Source organism: Hippocampus comes, unplaced genomic scaffold (assembly GCF_001891065.2).
Source record: "Hippocampus comes isolate QL1 unplaced genomic scaffold, H_comes_QL1_v1.1 scaffold156, whole genome shotgun sequence".
Classification (NCBI taxonomy): domain Eukaryota; kingdom Metazoa; phylum Chordata; class Actinopteri; order Syngnathiformes; family Syngnathidae; genus Hippocampus; species Hippocampus comes.
This window is the reverse complement of record NW_017805744.1, coordinates 4,883,381-4,903,925: the sequence shown is the minus strand read 5'-3', so window position 1 is coordinate 4,903,925 and position 20,545 is coordinate 4,883,381. Positions and strand designations below refer to the sequence as shown.

At 39.7% G+C, this 20,545-nt stretch overlaps 1 protein-coding gene and 1 long non-coding RNA gene across 2 annotated transcripts in view; one reads left to right on the top strand and one right to left on the bottom strand.

The window, feature by feature from the left end:
- The window catches only part of LOC109524335 (uncharacterized), an 8,031-nt gene extending 4,273 nt beyond the window's left edge, over positions 1 to 3,758 (bottom strand). Inside the window, exons 1-2 of the long non-coding RNA XR_002169942.1 lie at positions 2,721 to 3,758; positions 2,593 to 2,652 (exon numbers count right to left, since the gene is read on the bottom strand). This is a non-coding gene — a long non-coding RNA (uncharacterized LOC109524335). The remainder of the gene's footprint in view (positions 1 to 2,592; positions 2,653 to 2,720) is intronic.
- fmr1 (fragile X messenger ribonucleoprotein 1) lies at positions 2,046 to 19,150 on the top strand. Its single transcript, XM_019884037.1, has 15 exons — positions 2,046 to 2,474; positions 5,118 to 5,170; positions 5,286 to 5,379; positions 5,569 to 5,640; positions 7,580 to 7,728; positions 8,850 to 8,943; positions 9,150 to 9,266; positions 9,395 to 9,565; positions 10,142 to 10,220; positions 11,355 to 11,506; positions 12,904 to 12,990; positions 13,132 to 13,357; positions 13,499 to 13,693; positions 13,938 to 14,017; positions 16,972 to 19,150. The coding sequence occupies exons 1-15, from the start codon at positions 2,424 to 2,426 to the stop codon at positions 17,164 to 17,166; spliced, it is 1,815 nt and encodes a 604-aa protein (XP_019739596.1). The 5' UTR covers positions 2,046 to 2,423; the 3' UTR covers positions 17,167 to 19,150.
- Positions 19,151 to 20,545: the final 1,395 nt, after the last annotated feature.

Sequence of the window (20,545 nt, the reverse complement as noted above, 5' to 3'; positions counted from 1 at the left end):
ATATATATACACACACACACACACACACACAATACATCCTGATTTATCTAGCGCTTTCACAACAGCTGCAGCTGTAACAAAGCACTTTTATATACAGTATATATACTGTATATATGAGTGTGTGTGCGCGCACAGCAGTTTCTGCTTTTATTCTCTAACCTGTATTATGATATCTCTCTCTCTCTCTCTCTCTCTCTCTCTCTCTCTCTCTCTCTCTCTCTCTCTCTCTCTCTCTCTCTCTCTCTCTCTCTCTCTATATATGTATGTATGTATGAAACGTATGGTGCATCAGACATGGCACCATGCTGCTGCACAGGCTGGATTAAAGGACAGACATGGCGTTGCACTTGTAACAAAAGTCTTAAAAGAGTTATGTGTCTTATTTTATTATACAACATTGTTTTTTTCGGGCTATAAATATATTTTTGCAGGAAATTTTGTCAGATGGATGAAGAAAACTATGGTAAAAGTACTAACTCTGGATCAAGCGACATCCATCCAGTTCATTCGACATGGCACAACGTATTTCTTTATCTACGTGCTCCAATATATGGAATCTTTTTCCATTAAACACCATTTCCGTGTATTTCACATTGAACTTTTTTCTAAAATGTATTGAATTTTCAGTCATGTGTCTGTTTTAGTGTTGAACAAAACGTGGACCTCGCAATAAATTTACTGCATGAACCTCTTACATGCAGGGAAGCAAGTCAGTTTTTTCTATTTATAGTTTTCCTCCTATATATTTAATTTCACATTTCAAGGATGATATCGATATGCTGATTTTGTATCAGTTTTCATCAGTAGTTCCCTGCCATAACTTTATGTTTGTTCTCACTCATTTTAGTGCAGAGGTCATGGGTTCGATTCCAGGCCACGGCCTTCTTGTGTGGGGTTTGCATGTTCTCCCCATGCCTGCGTGGGTTTTCTCCAGGGACCACTTTCCACAAATATTCATGAGAGGTTGATGAAATGCTGTGTGATTGTGTGTGCGAATGCTTGTTTGTCTATGTGTACTCTGCGATTGGCTGGCAACCAGTTCAGGGTGTACTCCGCCTGCTGCCCGAAGTCAAGTGGGATAGGTTCCATCACGGCTGCGACCCTCGTGAGATTAAAGTGGTTCAGATCATGGATGGATGGCTATCGGTCTCATATTCAAGTCAGTGCCTGGATTGTATGTTACAGTTAGTACTTTTTGCCTTCGATTTCTAATGTCTGCTTGTTCTCCTTTTTATTTCCAAACATATAGTTTGCGGCAGCTTGGCAGTGTCCAAAGTGTCCATTAATGGATGGTGCAGATGCGGGGTGTACGAGAGCATCAGAGATGTGAGGGAAATCATTCTCAGGATTCGACAAAATGTTTTGTAAAAAATGATCCAGTTGAACTACTAATAAGAAACTTAACAGCCATCCATAAAGAAAAAAGTGTGTGGAATGGCTGAAGGATTTTGTCAGTAAAAATCGGGATATTTGCCTATCATCTGTGCTATATCGAAGTACAAACAGGAAGAGAAAGCAAAAACAAACATTTGAATCTGAGAAGGATTCCAAGAGCAATGATTAATTTTTTTAATAGGGTCTCTCTGTCCTTCCTAATACAGTATAGGGTAAAGTTTCCTAAATAAATTAACCTAAGAGTTGCCTGCTAGAAATATTGATTACGTCTTGGAGAAAAAAGGGGTCGCTATCCTCGGTGCTAATCTCCCAGGTTGGTGGTGGACGTCCGCAAAATTGAGGACATTTCGTTTCACAAAAAATCTATGCCGTACGAGACATACAATACTACTACTACTACTACTACTACTAATAATAATAATAAAAGGTCTAGTATGAATCGTGTTGCAAGTGAAAAATGTAGGGGAGGTGCAAACAAATCTATGATAATCAAGATGTGGTCGCGATGATTCAATTATTTTTATGATATAATTAATCTGATCATTGAATTGTCATTCATTTTCATTACCTAAATCTGGGTGGATCTGGTATTCTTATGAGTAACCTAAGGACAGCAGCACCAGCCTTTCCTGAATGTGAGCAGCCTCTGAGCTCAGTCGAGGAAGAAACCGGAGACGTCACATACATAGATGCAAGCAGTAGTAGCTGCCTGACCACTAATCACACAACATTAACTACCTACTACGAGCAAAGCCCGCCGCGGTCTTCATGCTTCGACTTTGATTCATCTGAAATCCAAATTTTAATACTCGCATCACATCAAATAGAGATTTATCGACCTTGCAGCACAAGGGATCGTGCTACGGTTCCAAATATTTATTTGCACCCCTCGTCTTGCATCCTACTGGCAACCGATTTCAGCTAGCAAGAACAGTGCCTTGGCTAGCGTCAGGCTAGCCAGCTAGCTAGCTACTCGCATCGCTAACGGTGGTTAGCTAGCAGGCTAGCGAGCTGTTGTAACTTGCGTCATGGATGAATTACTAGTGGAAGTGAGGGGAACAAGTGGCGCCTTTTATAAGGTAGGTTGTTTTTTGTTCTCTCTCTGTGCAAATCAACATGCGACGCTTACACGTCAAGTATACAAGCCAAGTAAGCTTGGAAGCAATTCCCCAGCCGTACTAGCATTGATTGAGGTACCTGTTTCGGCCTCCGTGCACTTCTCCACCCTCCGCCGGCTTGGACGGAGAAGCAGAAAGGCTGAAAACAAAGCGAAGAGCGTGGTGATTCGAGATCTGTGCTGACAACATATGTGTGGTGGATCATACCTTGGCAGTACTGAAGCACTACCAGTCGAAACAGTGGCGTTGCTGAAATGAACTTAATGTATGGTGATATCGGTGAAGCAGTAGTCGTTGATCGGCCGTTCATTGCTAACGTTCTAATATGAGTTATGTTAATTGGCATACGTCTTTTATTGACATCAATTAGAGTTCATCGGTGTTTGGTTTAAAGTGGTACCTGTTAATATGGTCACAGCTGTTGAGTGGTAATATGACCATCCTGGCACGTTGCGAACGTAACGCGAGTGTTCGATATTAATTAATTCAAAAGTACGCAAGTTTAAATGTGGTGTCCTGAAAGGGGTTTTAAATTTTGTCTTTTCAGTGGTCATTTATGATATACCTTATCGGTTACTTTTATTTAAAACAATTGTACGTACGTCACCCTCAGAGTCGAGTTTTTCATGTTTCAAATCAACTGTGTGGTGTTTGTACACTCGTCGACAAAATTATTGGTCTACCTTTTTTAATGAATGAAAAACCCACAGTGGCCACATAAAAAACAAGAATCTGACAAAAGTAATAATAATAATTAAAAAAACGATCTGAAAATGAACCAATGAAAATCATACCTTGCTCAATTTGAATTTTGGTTCAACATAATATCTTTATATATTGATTGATTTCAACACTCTTGTAACAGATGGTACACTTAGTCTTTAGGTGCGGAGCCTATTGAGGCAAGTGCTGCGATCAAACAAGTTTTGTAACTTTCAATGAGGTTTCTGCACCTCTCAGCAGGTATTTTGGTCCATTCTTCATGAGCAAACTGCTCCACTTGTCTCAGGTTTGAAGGGTGCTTCCACACAGATGTTCAAAAGGATTTAGATCAGGGCTCATAGAAGGCCACGTTAGAATAGTCCCAGATAATGACAAAGCCTCCTCCATGTTTCACAGTAGGGACGGTCAGCTCTTCTTGATATGCTTCATTTTTGTATCTGTTAACGTTGAGCTCATGTCCCTTGCCTAAAAAGTTTGTTTTGTCTAGTTTGTTTATAGGACATTTTTTGTGTAGCTTTGTCAACATGCAGTTTGCCAAATTGGAGTCTCTCATTTTTATGATTTATTTTAAACAGGGGTGTCCTCTTTGGTAATCTCCCATGCAACAGATGGTGTGATTTGACACTATACCTTGACAATGGGGTTCACCTTTAAATTAATTCTGTGTGTGTGTGTGTGTTATTAATATTATGTTTTTGTGTTTGTGTACACTGTACCCTCAGCATACTATCAGTTTCATTTTTACAAAAAAGTATTTATAAAATAAAAAGGCAGGTCACCTTTAACCTACGTTAGCGCATGACCTGCATCACCGGAAGTTGTTAGCAGTCTGAAATTGCAGCTTGTGGTCAGAGCTTTTTTTTTTCATCGTTCAAAGTTTTTTACATTTCCAATTCACGAAGGCACTAGCGAAGAATGGGAGCATAAAGGTCCAGGAGAAGCATTTTAAAACGGTACATATGAACTACAATAGTGATGTTCCTACTGCAATTAACACGCTGCAAACACGTGCAACTGCATGCGTCCCATATTAGGTCTCTACTAAATTAGGCAGTGATTCATTTTTTACGAAGTCACAAACTCCTATGTCCACTTTATTTTTTTGATTTCGTTCATATTAGGGTCCGTTGTGGCTATTGCTCATCATGGCATGCATGGGTGTGCGTGTATGCGTGCACATGCGATAACGGGTGAATTGTGAGAGTTTGTTTACTTGAAAACGAGATCTTGGGTCAAAAAAGTTTGGAACCCCTGGTATAGAGAAAACATTACAGTCGGGGTTCTTTTGAAGCACGTATGATGCTAATTAGTTGACACACCTTCGTTCAACTTATCATTGTGGTCAAATTATTTTCAATCGTTTCTCAGGGCACCATCATTTTTGTCTAATCCTATTTCATGTTTGTTTTTTAAATATAATTTTGTAGATTTTCATTGGTTAATTTTCATGATCTTTTTTTTTTAAATTTATGATTACTTAGGTCAAATACACATTATTTCAGTGGCCACTGTGGTTTTTTCTTTCAGAACAACATTTTTGTACACTTTGTGTACTAGACATTGGCCAATTAACAGCCTAGGTCAAGGTACTAATTGTAGTTTATCTCTAATCATAGGGAATTTTTTGGATCTCCTTGCATCTGTTACTCAGTTTGTCAGACTTGTGCAACCCAGAGAGAAGCCACTTTGTCTGGTATCCTCCAGGGCATGACATGTCCTACTTTGAACATTTGATATGTCCAAATCCAGAGTGTTTAGAATTTGAGAGTGAGCCATACAGTCTAAACAGATTTTATCAGTTTGGGTGCACAAAAAACCGTTAAGTTTGCCACCAGAATTATAACTTTCTGTGTTTCCTGTAATATCTTTTGCTTCTTTTAGGCATTTGTGAAGGATGTCCATGAAGGCTCCATCACAGTTGCATTTGAAAACAAGTGAGTCAAGTGACAGTATTGGCAAACTATAGTACATTATAAAATAGAACAATATATGGTATGCAGTTGGGATTAATGCAGCCAATGATCAAATAAATGTGTTCTTCCATACTAGTTGGCAGCCAGAGCGCCAGATCCCATTCCAGGATGTGCGATTTCCTCCTCCAGCAGGGTTCTGTAAAGAGATAAATGAGAGTGATGAGGTTGAGGTAGGATTCTTTGTGATTTAATGTTTGCCAAACATCTAAATGGAATAAAAAAAACGGAGATAATGATTCAATTTTTCAGTTTAACCAATTGCACATGATTATTTATTTTTTTTATTTATTTGTTTACGAATGAATGTATGTTTTGTTTAGGTCTGTGATGGGTCTTGTTTACTGTGTGGGTTTTGGCAGGTGTATTCGAGAGCGAATGACAAGGAGCCATGTGGATGGTGGCTGGCTAAGGTTCGCATGGTCAAAGGAGAGGTAGGGCTCAGTCCAAACAATTTCACTTTTGTGTCTGTATTTCGGCTTCGCTTTCCGTTTACAATATGCCATTGGCACTGTCTAGTGGGCGGGACTTGCACTGTTTAGTGGGCGGGACTTGCATGTCCCTTTTTTATTAACGGTAGCGAGACCAGGAGAAGTACACTGAGCAATTCTATTGATTTACAATGTGCATTTGACCGGCATTTCACCTTTTATTTCAGTTAGGAAGTTTTTTAATGGATTCTAAATCATCTGCGTTATCTGTGCTATTTACAACTTCAAAAGAGAACGAACCAGAGCATGGCTAAGTGGTTTGTGCTACATGATTTTTGGGGGTGGTTGTTTAGGTACAAAAAGAAAAAAACCTTAACCTCGAGCCATCTATTTTACTGACCTGCACAGCAATAACCTGACATAAATAAATAAATATTCAATTTAATAGGAAGATTGCTGCACCATGATAATGCACCAAAAATAAATAAATGCATAAATAGCATAAATAGCATTTTAAAGGACATTTTCTCAAGGTTTATGGGGTTATTACAAGAAGTACAAAAATGTAATTTTTGGTTTGCAAAATGTATACAGTTTACCTCAGGTAGGTGACCCCACAAGGAGTGTTTATACAGTATGTCCCTCCGATCTTGGTGAAATACTGTCTGGAATATCAAGGAACTGCTTTCCTCATCTGGGTTGCGGGTAGCTTAAGTCTGTACCAGCTGTCATCCTTCTCTTTATCGTGGTTCACATTTTGTGGCTTCACAATACAGTATTGCCGATTTGTTCTATCTGATTTATATTGTGGATTATTTGCGAAATCTTTAGTGTTTTGATGTTGTTATTTTTCTACATGGCCTGTTAGTGCACAGCAGTACTGCACGAACCGGGAGGAAATTGTGTGTAAAAGAAGGTCCAAAGTTTCGGATCATTTCACGTAGTAAAAGAAGCAGGGCTGCCACTAACGGTAGTTTTAGATTAATCTGTTCGTTCATCGATGATTCTGATTTAAAAAGTAGTTTATTAAATTTTTATTCCTTTATTCCAAATCAGGACATTATTTCAAATTGATAGTTGATGTTGCCGACTGTAAACTGCAGAACCAGTGGTCTCCATGGAAAATTTAGGGGCAATAAAGTTTATGATATGAAATAATCTATTTCTGTTGAGAAGCTGAGATTCCAATCATTTGGACAATTTTAAATTTAAAAAAGGGATTGAAATGGTTCATCAATTATCAAAGATAATTTTTGATTCATTTGACAATCAATGAGTTGTCGATTAATCAATAAGTAGAAGTTAAAGTGCACTGCACAATTACCGGTAAATTATACAACTGCACTAGATTCAATATGTATCGTGGCATATTTTGAAATGGAATGATTTCATTCAATGCACTTGCATCTTTAAAATCAAAAAACGATTTTCCGATTCAGTCATTGTTCACTCAGTTTGAGGAGATTACTGACTAAAGGCTGCAACATAAATTATTGGGCGGCTGAAGGTTGATTCAAATCAGACCTTTAAGATTACCTTTAAAGCGCTGATCAATGTCCGAGCAATTGTCGAATTATGTTGTGAAGGCGCTATATAAATCAGCATGTATTGTATTGTATTGTAATGAACTCCCATTTGCTGATCAATGGCTGTGAAACTTACAGCCACTGGAGATGAACCAAATCTGTTAGTTACTCATTTAAAAGAATAACTGTTTGAAAACATTTCATGATACTTGATACATACTGGATGATACACACTATGATACTTTATGATGCCTGCAATGTGAGCATTCACGTTTATTGGTTCATGTAAGCATTTTACATTTGTCAGCTGCATTCAAATGTTATTCAAATATATCCTTTTGATGGCTGTTTAATAGCTATAGTCCTTCTCTTCATTGGTCCTTGTTGATATATTTTTTGTTGTTTTGTGTGTGTAGTTTTACGTTATAGAGTATGCCGCATGTGATGCGACATTAAACGAAATTGTGACGCTGGAGCGGTTACGGCCGATCAATCCCAACAAACCAGCCACCAAAACTACCTTCCTCAAGATCAGACTGGATGTTCCTGATGATCTACGGCAAATGTAAGACTGCTGTATACAATGCCTTGAAGAAGTATTTGTGCCCTGACTAGAATGCATTATGCACATTTTGCACGCTTCAGTGTTTCTGATTGGCTCACCAAGAAAAAAAATTATTAAAATACACATTGTAAATGTGGATTTTATTCATTTGGGGTGGGGGGGGGCAGACAGATTTCTTGAATCATGAAAATACTTAAATAGTACCTGTCAATCCAAGTTGGTTTCAGAAGCATTGTGCCCTGTGTGGCGGACCTTAGCACTGAAACAATGAAACGCGTCAAGCCAAATGCATGCAAATACTGATGTCCGTATGTTGTGGATATCTACGACCATAGCAAGGTCATGAGATTGTTTTGCTTGTTATGTTTCGACGTGGTGTACCTTGAGAAAAGCTGATTTTTGACCACTTCACAATGTCTTATTTCATGAAAAATTTCATGACAATTTAAATTGATGAAAGAGAGACAAAACCTACTGTACCGATTATTGACACTGATCTCGAAATGCACTTCTGACTCCTTTTGCCCGGTCACATTTGACACAAAGAACATCATGCCATCTATCGAACATGGTGATGGCAGTGTCATAATCTCGGGCTGGACAACATGATTCATGGAATGAAACTGTGACGAATGTAAAAATGAAGTCTACTGCATTCCAAAGATTCCTGCAGTTCAACGTGTCACTGTCAGTTTGTGTCCTCAATTTGTTGGCTTATGCAGCAGGAGAACAACCAGAAACACACGAACATGTGCACCTGGGGCTAAAAAAAAAAAAAACTTAAGTTTTCACATAGGGCCATTTATTTAGAAGCTGCAACTACAAGAAAGAAACTGAAATCAGGAAGGAGGCAAATGCTTTTTAAGGGCATTGTATATTGTACAATACTGCAGTTCATTGTTGCTTAGAGAACATATTTGAAATCGAATTCAGTCACTCACCCCATTACACACATTGTCACAAGGAGTTTTATTGAATGTCTTTAATTTCGAAAATTACTGCCAGTGGAGAGGATTGATTAACAATGATTGTGCCCGAAACAATGTAATAAAGATGGCACACGCGCATTTTCAAAGAGTGTGAGTTTAATAATGACATGAATGTTGACTCCATGTTATCAGGTGCTCCAAGGAATCGGCACACAAAGATTTCAAAAAGGCTGTGGGAGCGTTCAGTGTCACCTACGACTCTGAGAAGAAGCAGCTGGTCATCCTGGTTCGTGATGCTTTTATAAAATGTTTAAATTTTATGTATATATATATACACACACACACACACACACACACACACACATATATTTGTGTGTGAGAGCAGCCAGGATATACTCCAATGGTGGAAGCTTTGAATTGTATTTCACTTTATAAAACATTCAACTTATATCTGCATCTACTCGTATTCCAAGCTTTGATTTGTTCTAACAGTCAGTGAATGAGGTCACAGCGAAGCGGGCCAACATGATGAGCGACATGCACTTCAGGAGCCTCCGCACCAAACTCTCTCTCATGCTGAGGAATGAAGAGGCCAGCAGACAACTGGAGGTACAGATGCGCACACACACACTCACACACTAAAACAGGGTCTGAAGCTTTCATGTTCGAACATTAATTGCATCCTTCTTGTCCATCAAAACTACAAGTCAGACCTATTTCCTTATTGTTGCTTGCAGAGTTCCCGACAGCTGGCATCACGGTTCCATGAACAATTTGCAGTACGTGATGATTTAATGGGGCTCGCCATCGGGACTCACGGGGCCAACATTCAGCAGGCCCGGAAAGTCCCTGGAGTCACTAATATAGACCTGGATGAAGAGACATGCACCTTCCATATTTATGGAGAGGTATGACAGTCTAAACTGTTCCTGTTGACCTAGTGATAGATGGTTACATATACCCTTTTAATTAGCTATTACATTACATTTAATACATCTCAGGTCTTTTAATATGACATACAGTAAACCGAACAATCGCAGACAGGCTTTACAATGGACCCTTAAGATCAGGGGTGCCCAACATTTTTTCACCGAAGATCTGCTTTTCAAGCAGCCAACCTCCCGCGATTGACCTGTTACCGCATGTGCACCCATACACGAATGCCCGTGCGCACGCATACACACACGCACACCCGATGATGAGCAAAAGCCATCAAGGACCCTAACATGAACAAGAAAGAAAGATAAACTAGATACAAGACATGAGTTTGTGAAGAGGAAATCATTGCGTACCTGAGTGGGAGACCTGACACAGGCAGGCAGGGATACACTTTTGTAGCATGTGAAGTGCAGAAACATCACTATCGTTCCTTGGGTTTGAGGGCCTCGATATATTTGTTGTTTCAAAATAGTTTAGTCACACAGTACATTAATACACTTCAGAAAACACTTCCCAACAAATGTTTGTTTTGGTGTTTATCTAAGGACCAGGAAGCTGTCCGTATTGCGCGCAGTTTCCTGGAGTTCTCTGAAGATGTCATCAAAGTTCCCCGGAATTTAGTAGGTGAGAAATTCACTCCACCAATAGGATAAGCTCTGTGGTGACACGGCAGAGGGGTGGTGTACCACCAGATTTTTTTGTTTTTTTTAAAAGCAGTTTGGGAATTCAAAATGTGACTCACAGTTAATCATGGGCCAGGATCAAGTGCAGAACTCTAAAAGTCTGCGACCTAGCAAGTCGTATGACATGATCAGGAAGTATCTTGAGACTTCAAATAACTTAAATTGGTGGTGTACCAATTTTTTATAGTGAGTGAACCTTCGCTATTCGCATATTTTAGGGACCAAACTCTGGCACAAACAGCGAAAATCCAATAAAAAGGGTTATAATTGCCTAGAGATGCCACAGGATGGTTGTAAATCTCGAGCTATGTCTTAATAAAAGCTTTCGGCTCACTTAAACATGCAGTGGACCCTGCATACTCACAATTCAGCACCGGCAGATTTGCATATGTGCAGATTCTACTATATGGCTGTCAATTATTTAAAAAAAAAAAAGTAAATGAGTTTTTTCAGCAAATAACAGAATAGGTTGCAAAAGAATTCGCCGATAGGTGAATTTGAAAATGCCAAATTGCAAATATTTGGGGGTGTGACTGTTTAACTTGACTGTTGACTTAAAAAAAAAATGAAGAAAAATGTGAAAACGTTTAACTTACTGAAGATGTGTAGTCTGGTACAGTAGTTTCCATAATCATGGATGACTGCTGACTTGACTGTTGTCCAGAAGACAGCCATTGTCACCCTACACTAGTAAGGCAAACCACAAAACATTTGTGCCTAAGAAGCTGACTGTTCTTAGACTTATGCATCCACGCATTACAGTAATAGTAACTTGAGTGGAAGAAAAAAATGTGGTTTTAAAAAACATGCTCAACCAACTGCAGGCTGAAACTACTCTGCATAGATGTCTGAAGGAAAGTGGCACACTTCTAATGTCGTGCCATTCCTGGACCAGAGACAATATCAGAAGCATCTTTCTACTTATGCGAATGAGAAAAAGAACTGGACAATTGCTCAGCAATCCAAAGCAAAATGTGGACAATATTGAAATGGATTAGATTACCAAGAATGTTCTTATTTACTGAGATGTATGCAGTATGTCTATTGTGATTATGACTCACCTTTTTCTCTTTAGGCAAAGTGATTGGGAAGAGTGGTAAACTGATCCAAGAAGTGGTTGATAAATCTGGTGTGGTGCGGGTCCGTATTGAACCAGAAAATGACAAAAAGCCTTCGGTGGCATCGTCATCAGTGGCGGGAGCAGCATCAGCATCAACAACGGATGATGTGAGTCAGAAAGAAACTTGATGTCCAATTAGTTCAATGTTTTAAGACACGGTGATGAAGTTATCGTATACATTAAATTTAGGGCGTTGTGATTAAGAAAACTTCAGGGTATATACTTGATATAACCCACAAATCATTTCAGACATACAACTTTTTGTTTTTTAAACCGTTTACCTTTGCATGTGCAAAAAAGGCCGAAGCATGCTGTTGCACATACGGATAACGACTGAAAATCACCTTTTGCTTACTACTGATGTAAAAACAAACAAAAGGCTTTATTTGTTCCCTTTTTTTCTTGAATGTTCGCCGTGTAACTACACGGGGGTTGCTTCAAGCGGAGAAGAGAAGGGGATCATCCGGCAGATGAAAAGAAAAGTTTAAACATCGCTAGTCAATCTGGTGACCGGCCGTTGTGATAACTTTGGCTACTGCTAAATGCCATCTTTCGTGACAGTTCAACAGTTGCAAACAACTCAATGCACTCACCATGATCCAACCTTTGGAAGCTCGCTGTGTCTTTTACCTTGCGCCGGTCCTGTCCCACATTGCAAGTTGTAATATTGGCAACACGCCGGCAAAAAAAATCAGTTTAGATCTCTGTTTAGATCTATGGCAACTGCATCATTCGTCTAGTAGGATTACATTTCCTATGATTCTTGGACACAAAGCAAGAAGTATTCCTAATTCTGGTGTGATAAAATCCTAGACATCTGCTAGCAATTGGATGCGACTAAGAACGTGCACATAAAAGGAAGGAATTTGAATTAAAGTCCACCTCAAAAGCCGACATTGATTCATACATACTGTAGGGCGCATTGCATTAGAAGGCACAATGTTGCATTTTAAGTGCGTCTGACATACATGGTATATACAGTCGTTTACTAATGCTGTGTATTAGGCGGAAATGAATTGGCACACGTTACCCCGCATTGCTTTCTTCCACGGAATGGGGAACTAGGCATCGCTTCTCATTCCTTTTGATATTTTGAGCATTCAAGAGCGTTTATAGATTTTATTTCAAGTATTATCACCACTTGAAATTGGGTAATATTGCGGAAAAACTAACAACCTAAATGAGGACAGACACATACTGGGCAAATGCACTTGTCTTCTCCCTCCGTCATCAGTGGACTCATGCCAGTTTGCACCTAAATGTGGGCGTTCCAAAATCAGCCAAAAAAAACATCAGAAAACCTGCCTAAAATTACTAGTGAGTCTGTTTTCATTGTTTTTTTGTTTTTTTTCTGCAAACATAAGTGTTGAGTCCAGAACTATAAACTGCCAATGTTCCGGCCATTAGAGATGACCCTTTTCCACTGTAGCCCACATTAATGCAAAGAGTCCTAATGTTGTGTACAGTTTTGCCAAAATTTCAATTTTGCCCATCTTTGCCATAGGGAATGGTGCCCTTTGTATTTGTTGGGACTAAGGAAAGCATCTCGAATGCAACGGTACTGCTGGACTATCACCTCAACTACCTTAAGGTACACAAGAAAAAAGTGTTTGCGTGATACCATACACCAATCTTATGAGATGACACCCTGGCAATGATCATGTTGTTCTGGAAATATAACGACATGTTATTCAATGTTGCATCTTAATAGTATTTCTCTTCATAAATACAGGAGGTGGACCAACTTCGTCTGGAGCGTCTTCAGATTGATGAGCAGCTGAGACAGATAGGAGGCGGTGGCGGTGTTGGAGGGACGGGCCCACGAAATCTGAAAGACAAAAGCTATGTGTTTGATAATGGAACGGGCCTTGGCAGAGGTACAGGAGGAGGGAAACCCTATGGAGGAGGAGTACGAGGTGGTCGAGGGCGAAGAGGAGGTGGTGCTGCTTTTGCCTCAGGTGCTGTTCCATTGCCACTTGAGTCTTGTACTTTTACATGGTTCACTGACATTGTACTTGATTAGAAACTTTTAGAGTGTCATCACAGGAAAGCAAATTAATGTAGCATCAGTTTAAATGGACTTGCACGTTGCCCACTAGGCACCAACTCGGAGGCATCCAACGCTTCAGAGACAGAGTCAGACCACAGAGATGAGCTCAGCGATTGGTCCCTGGCTCCCACAGAAGAGCTAATGACAGGAGGTGGGACATTGCCAAGACGAACTGACGGGAGGAGGAGACCTGCCGGGGCAGGACTTCGAGGGCGAGGTGGAAGAGGAAGAGGAGCATTTAAAGGTAAGTAGCTTATTATCTTTATTATGGCTTTAGCAATTTAACTTATTATTCATCAGCCCTCTGAGATTTAATGAGAATTGATCTGACATGCGGCTGTTGTGATTTTGGCACAGCTGTGCCACAGATTATTGATCTTGGACATTAATTATGAAATAATGTAATATACGAGTACCTTCTGCAAAGTGTTCACATACCCAAAAAATGGTAATAAATAATAAATGTTGTCTTGGACTCTCCCATTCAGGTGACGATGTACAGTGGAGTGACCCAAGGCCTCGTCATATCAGAGAGCCCAAGATGAGAGCACAGGAAGACACCTTGCAGGTAATGTCCCGATTACATATGGAGTGTATGCTGACTGCACCATAATTTAATCAGACAACTGACAACCAGTTCAGGTTGTACCCTGTCTCCTCCCTGAAAACAGTTGTGAGAGGCTCCAGCACAACCCGCGACCCCTGTGAGGAGAAGTGGTTTGGATAAAAGGATGATGAATGTCTTTTTGAAGACTTGATATAACATATAGCATGGTGGATAGTTGGTATACTGAAGACTCTTAAGTTGCTTGTAGATGTGAGTGGTTGTCTGTCTTTGTGTAAGACCTGTGATTGACTGGTTAACAGTTCCGGGTGTACCGCACCTCTTGTCCTAAGTCTGCAGGGATCGCCTAACAGGATAGTTACTTGAAATTGATTAAATAGATGATGCTGTGAAATATGCAGATTTTTTTTTCATTGACTTCTTAGCATGTCCGGGTTAGTTACTGGTACTAGTTACTGTGCTGGTGCAGTATGGGTCATAAATTAATCCATTAGACCCATTCTGCTACTTATTGGAATAAGCATTGTTCGCTCTTTGTGGAGCCAATGTAAAACTCCATATGAATGACAAGCAATATAGTTACCTATGTGCTGGTAATTTAAGAGATGTGGTAGGGTGAATTAATTCATCCAGCCTTCATTGGTCAGTATTTCACAGGCATATTTGAAGAGATGTGACCTTACTTGTGATTGCAATACTGAGGCTGGATTTTCAAGATGAAGAGCCCAATATATATATATTTTTTTTTAATGCCGTTACAAGAAAGTCAGATACACAGTGTCACTGGGCAATATTTAAAAAAATTGTTCTACCTACTATTGTGAGCTCAGACGATATAAACATTTTCTGGCTCGGTGTGTGAACTGCTTTCTCTTAAGTGCCACTCAGGAGTGCTGAGTGGTACTTAGCACGGTGCCACATTGTGATAATGTCATTTGGTATTAGTTCACTTTTAAATACAAAACCACTGCCACTGACGATGGGACATTGTGTTAAACATCAAAGCAGAATAACATGATTTGCAAATCATGTTCAACCTATATTTAATTGAACACACGACAGACAACATATTTCATGTTCAATCTGACAAATTTTGTTTTTAGCAAATGTGAAACTTCAGTTTCATGGCTGCAAAACGTACCATACAAGCTTCATGTTTACCACTGTGTTCGATCACCTTTTCTTTTGACAACATTCAATAAATGTTTGGGAACGGAGCACACCAATTGTTGAAGCTTTGTAGGTCAAATTCTTTCCCATTCTTGCTTGATGTACCGCTTCAGCTGTTCAACAATCAGGGGTCTCCGTTGTCATAATTTATGCTTCTTAATGCATCACACATTTTCAAAGGGAGACAGGTCTGGACTGCAGGCAGGCCAGTCTACACGCTATTGTAACATGCAGTATGTGGTTTGGCATTGTCTTGCTAAATTAACCAGGGGCATCCGTGAAAAAGTCTTTGCTAACATGAATGGTGTAACTTACCAATGCCATTTCCACTAACACAGTCCCATACCCGCACAGATGCTGGCTATTGAAATTTGCGTCCATTACAGTCTAGATCAGGGGTGTCAAACATACGGCCCGCGGGCCGGAACCGGCCCGCAAGGAGGTTCAATTAGGCCCGCAGGATAATTTAAAAGTGAAAAAAATGCATTAAAGACAGAATTAATATTTTTAATAAGGTGCAATTCATTGAGTATCCGCAAGGGGACACTGTTTTGATCAGAGAAGAAGACAACAGCAGCCTCAGTCCGTCACTGTGACAGACCCATGACAGCAGACGCTATCAATAGCACTCTCACATTTACACATTTAATAGCACTCTCCTTAGTTTGTAAGATTACATTTAGATTTTATATGCACGTGTAAATGGTTTAAAACTTCCTTTCTTTATGAATCTCGTTTAATCTTAAAGTGCATTACTATATTTTTCAATACCAATTACTTGTTAATGTTTGTACAATCAGTGGGATCATTTGCAATGCATTTATGTGAATGATAAAAGTAAATTGCACATTTGTCGAAGGAAATGTAAGGTGCTTCATGAAATATTTTGTAAAAGATATGTTCATTAAATTTCAACATTTTCCTAATGTTCTTGTGCTTCTTTATACCAAAACAAAGGAAAGACATTGTTTTGGTTATTTATAGCAAAGTATGGTATCATTTTAATGGTCCGGCCCACTTGACATCTACCGAGGCCGTATGTGGCCCACCATGTGAAATGAGTTTGACACCCCTGGTCTAGATGTTTCTTTTCCTCGATGGCCAGAGGAAAATGTCATTCAAATTTCCCAAAACAATTCGTCAGATCACAGAACACTTTTCCACTTTGCATCAGTCCATCTTAGATGAGCTCGGACACAGAGAAACCGGCGGCATTTTGGGGTGTTACTGATAAATGGCTTTGATTTGCATCGTTTTAAGTTGCACTTACGGATGTCACGCCGAACAGTATTCACTGACATTGGTTCTCTGAAGTGTTCCTGAGCCCATGTGGTGATATCCTTAATACAGCTCATCTCTCACTTCTTTGCTATCAACGAAATCATTCATCATTTGTTAGGGCCACTGGCCATACCAAATAGGATGGCCAGATAGGACGTTCCTCATGTCACGAATTTGTGTTTATTATTATGTTTAGAAAATACCACAATTTTCATGCAGGTCATATCAGATTGTTTTGTTGTATTTATCCACCACACCTCAAAGGTCGGTCCCTGAAAATATTGTCTGATATTAAACCGGCCCGTGGTGCAAAAAATGTTGGAGACCGCTGGTTTAAAGGACACAAATGTGTTTGTTTCTGTTTCGTGTCAGAAAAGTGTTGTGATCCTTGACAGAGATCTTTTTTTGATTGATTGGTAGGCAATTTGTTCTTCAAAATAAAATACCAAGCATAACATTTACTATAAAGGAAGTCTGACGCTAAACTTGCTTCTGTCATCCCACAGATTCGTGTGGATGGGAACAACGAACGTAGTGTGCAGCATTCCTCTGGAGGGAGAGGCGGAGGAGGGCCTTCATCACAGGGTGGCCACAGTGCCGGTGGCGAAGGTCCACTACGCCATCAGCAGCGGCCCATGAGAGACCGAGGAATGAAGAAGGAGAAACAGGACGCTCCCCCTCTGGTGAACGGAGTGTCATAGATGCATCACTGGAGGACCTTCTCACTTACAGAAATGAACCCACACTCTTCACACACATACACAAACAACCGCTCATTAATCAACCACAGTTGTTTGTTTCGCTGTCTTTCTTTTTCCGTTTTTGTCAATTGCCAGATTAGACACGAGCAGCCTCCGTCACAACGGAAGGCAGTAGTGAGTAAATGTAGTGACGACTGCTCCCTGTTGTGCTACATCTGTGTACTGCTCGGTGTAGTGCAGCGAGCTGGTCTGAGACTGAATGGACGTATTCCTCCTACAGTGAGAAAGCAATGAAGTTTCTTGATGTAAAAGCATCCTCTTTTTCCAGCAACCATCTTACTTCAATGTCAAAATGCATCGAAAGTTCAATTACATGCATCACTTTTCTCCATTACCTGATGAAGCGGCATGGATGCCTTCACTTTCTTTGTGCCGTGAAGTTTCGAACTAGACTTTAGACTTAGCTCGTCATGCGTTCTGTGACTGCTCCTTTGACCATTTGGTTCAGGCATAATGAGGGCAACCCATAGTCCATAACCCTCGAACTTGCAAGTTGATATAAAGCATGTGTGCAAAGTCACAGGCTTGGGCTAGGTGTCACGTGTGGGCAACACCTTACGTGATGCATCAATCCAATCTAGTCTGTTTCTTCATACACATAACGATAAATGAGCCATGCTCACACGAACAGAATGTCCACCTTATTCAATTTGACATGCCTGCAGCCAAGGTGTGACAGCATTTGTCTGTGGCTCAGTGCTTTTTGGACAAATACACAAGTGACGTGAGAGTTGTAGAACTGATCTTGGACAAAACACACACACACACACCTCTCCAAGCTGCTCATTGACAACTCATTTGGGAAATGTCTTTGCTCCCCTAACTGGGGATACTTGAACATCCCAGTTAGCTTGGTAAGAATGAAGCCTCACCAACGCATTGTTCCCTGCTCACGGCGAGAAGACAAATCATCACTGTTGAGTTAACTAATGTCAGAGTAGATCAAACCGTCATTGAGTTCCAGAAGGAGAGATCCTTGACAGTTTAATCTATAGCAAGTTCAACAAAAACGATACGTTTGCAGTCATGAACCAATGCTTAACAGCTTTTCGGGACCATGGTTCTTCCAGTAAGTTCTAAAGGCAGAATGTGGTTGCTGTAATGTAGCGCTGCTTCTTTGGCTTGTTGACTGATGACATTCCTCTGTCAGTCATTCTGTTCCTGCGATATCATTTATGTATCACTTCTTCTGGCATCGTACAGCCTACAGTTTTTCTTCTTGGTGTGTTTTGATGAGTCAAGCTGAGCTCCACGGTCTGCATTAAAAAGAAAATCCTAACCTAATTGGTTTAAGATAGAGTGTCAAGCTCATTTGGATAATGTTGAGTAAAATCTGCAGACCCTCTGAGGCGTTTTAAACATTGTTTCCATCTCTCTCAGCCCTTTTTAGGAGCCCCAGACCAATTTGTAATTTCCCCCCAACTGTTTAGACCCACGCATAACCCTTTTTTAAGAGCCCCAGACTGATTTGTATTCGCGCCCCCCCCAACGTTTTAGGCCCATGCGTCACACTTTTCTGTGCCACGCTCTGGATATCTCCAAGTCTTGTGCTCACAACTTGTTTTCTGAGGCCAGTATTCCTTTCCATTGTGCTTGCTTTTACACAAGTATGAATTAAATGTGATTCTTTTTCACTAATCTTTAGCTTCCATACAGCAGTCGGGCTGGATTTTTAAACTTAGCTTGTTCTGCAATACATAAACAATGTGGTTTGAGTACAAATGACCATTTTACTTTCCATAAATCAGCAACTGAATTACGTTGTTTTGTGTTGTCAAAAAGGAGATAGGGTGGCATACTGTATATAATGATGTCATAATTTGTACTGTTTCAAATGTGCACTTATCCTTATTTTCTTTCTTTTGTTGCTGTTTGATATCAGTTAAATGCTAGATCTCTTGTTAATAAACTTGCTGTAAAAATGTTTTGCTCCCTCCCACGGTTGAGTCGCATTGATAGTGAATGTTCAGAGCACTGCTGCAGAGGTCCAAAACGAGTGTGATAACACAGGAAGAGTTTCACACGAAACGATGAGTATATAAATGTTCTGTCGCGTCAAGTGTCTCAAGGAAGAAAACTTTTACTGCAGTCCATTTACCACTTTTGTTATACTGTGACCTAAAATTAGACTGACTTTCAATTCTGTGTTTTAGGTGTAGGTTTTTCTTTTAGTTTTCAGCGAGAGTTGGAGAAAATGCATCAAACCTGCTTTCATTTTGGGGTTTATTTTCATTTGCCTTTGACAAGCTCAAAGTATTTTTTTTGTTTTTGTTTACTGAATTTAAGCTTCTCTACATAGTGGCAATCTGTACTCAAATCATTTCATTCTTAAATGTCTGATGCACAAAGTCATTCTTGACTTATCATTTGAGATGAATAATGCAGAAATTGCGAATAATCTTGCACCTTCATTAAAAATAAAATATAAAAAAAAAAACATTCATGAGCCAGAATCAAATATTTGTAAAAATGTACTGCTTCACTTTCTTTTCTGGTTGTTTCAACATAGAAAGCGCATGTATCTAACCTCTCATTGTCCATTTCATCATTTATCAAGCAGGAGAATGATATGCTTCAAAACATTTTCATTATTTACATTTACAGACCCAAGTGTAGTAAGAGAACGATTAGGCTGAGATAGTATGTTTCAAATTGGTTTCCAGTTCCAGCCTAAAAAAACTAAAACATATATACTGTATACACACACTTTTTAAAAGTTGGAGGTCAACTTTTCAACAGCAAGAAGTTAACTTGTCTGCATTGTTGTGTTTGTAGGGGTTAATACTAACAAATAGTGTTGCAAAAATGAAAGTTTGTACTGTGAAAGAAAATGTACATTGAAGAGATGGGGAAACTGTTTGCATGCTTCCCATGTCTAGTCGGTAAAGAACTGTACTGATGAAAGTGTCACCATCCTAACTCGTTCTGACAAGGTTTGAACCACTGTATCAGTTAAGTGCCACAACAAACAAAAAAAGAAAACCAAACTCTTTGGCTGAGTCGATGTGCTCATGGTCCAACTGAGGGAATTCCAATACAAACCCTAAAAGGGATACTAACAATGACCACTAAATTGTATAAAGGGTTGGATTTTGTGAAAGGCAAGGCGATTATCTTTTTTTTTTTTTATGTGTTGATGGTTTGAGTAGACCCTGTAAAATTAGCCTCGCTGTACCTAAAACGTGACGGTGAAATGCTTCCAAATCAGTATAACCAATCGGATTCGACCTCTTGCAAACTTAATTTGATGTATATTGTCCTTTTCAGAATGGATGTTGTATGTAAATTCTTCCTTTTATGCCTAATGCCAACGATAGTG

What these genes read in the sequence shown, in the direction of transcription:
- fmr1 (XM_019884037.1), top strand. Translation starts at nt 2,424, where the DNA reads ATGGATGAATTACTAGTGGAAGTGAGGGGAACAAGTGGCGCCTTTTAT. An exon ending in TTCGCATGGTCAAAGGAGAG is followed by an intron (nt 5,641 to 7,579) that starts GTAGGGCTCAGT and finishes TTGTGTGTGTAG; the next exon opens with TTTTACGTTATAGAGTATGC. An exon ending in AGGAAGAGGAGCATTTAAAG is followed by an intron (nt 13,694 to 13,937) that starts GTAAGTAGCTTA and finishes TCTCCCATTCAG; the next exon opens with GTGACGATGTACAGTGGAGT.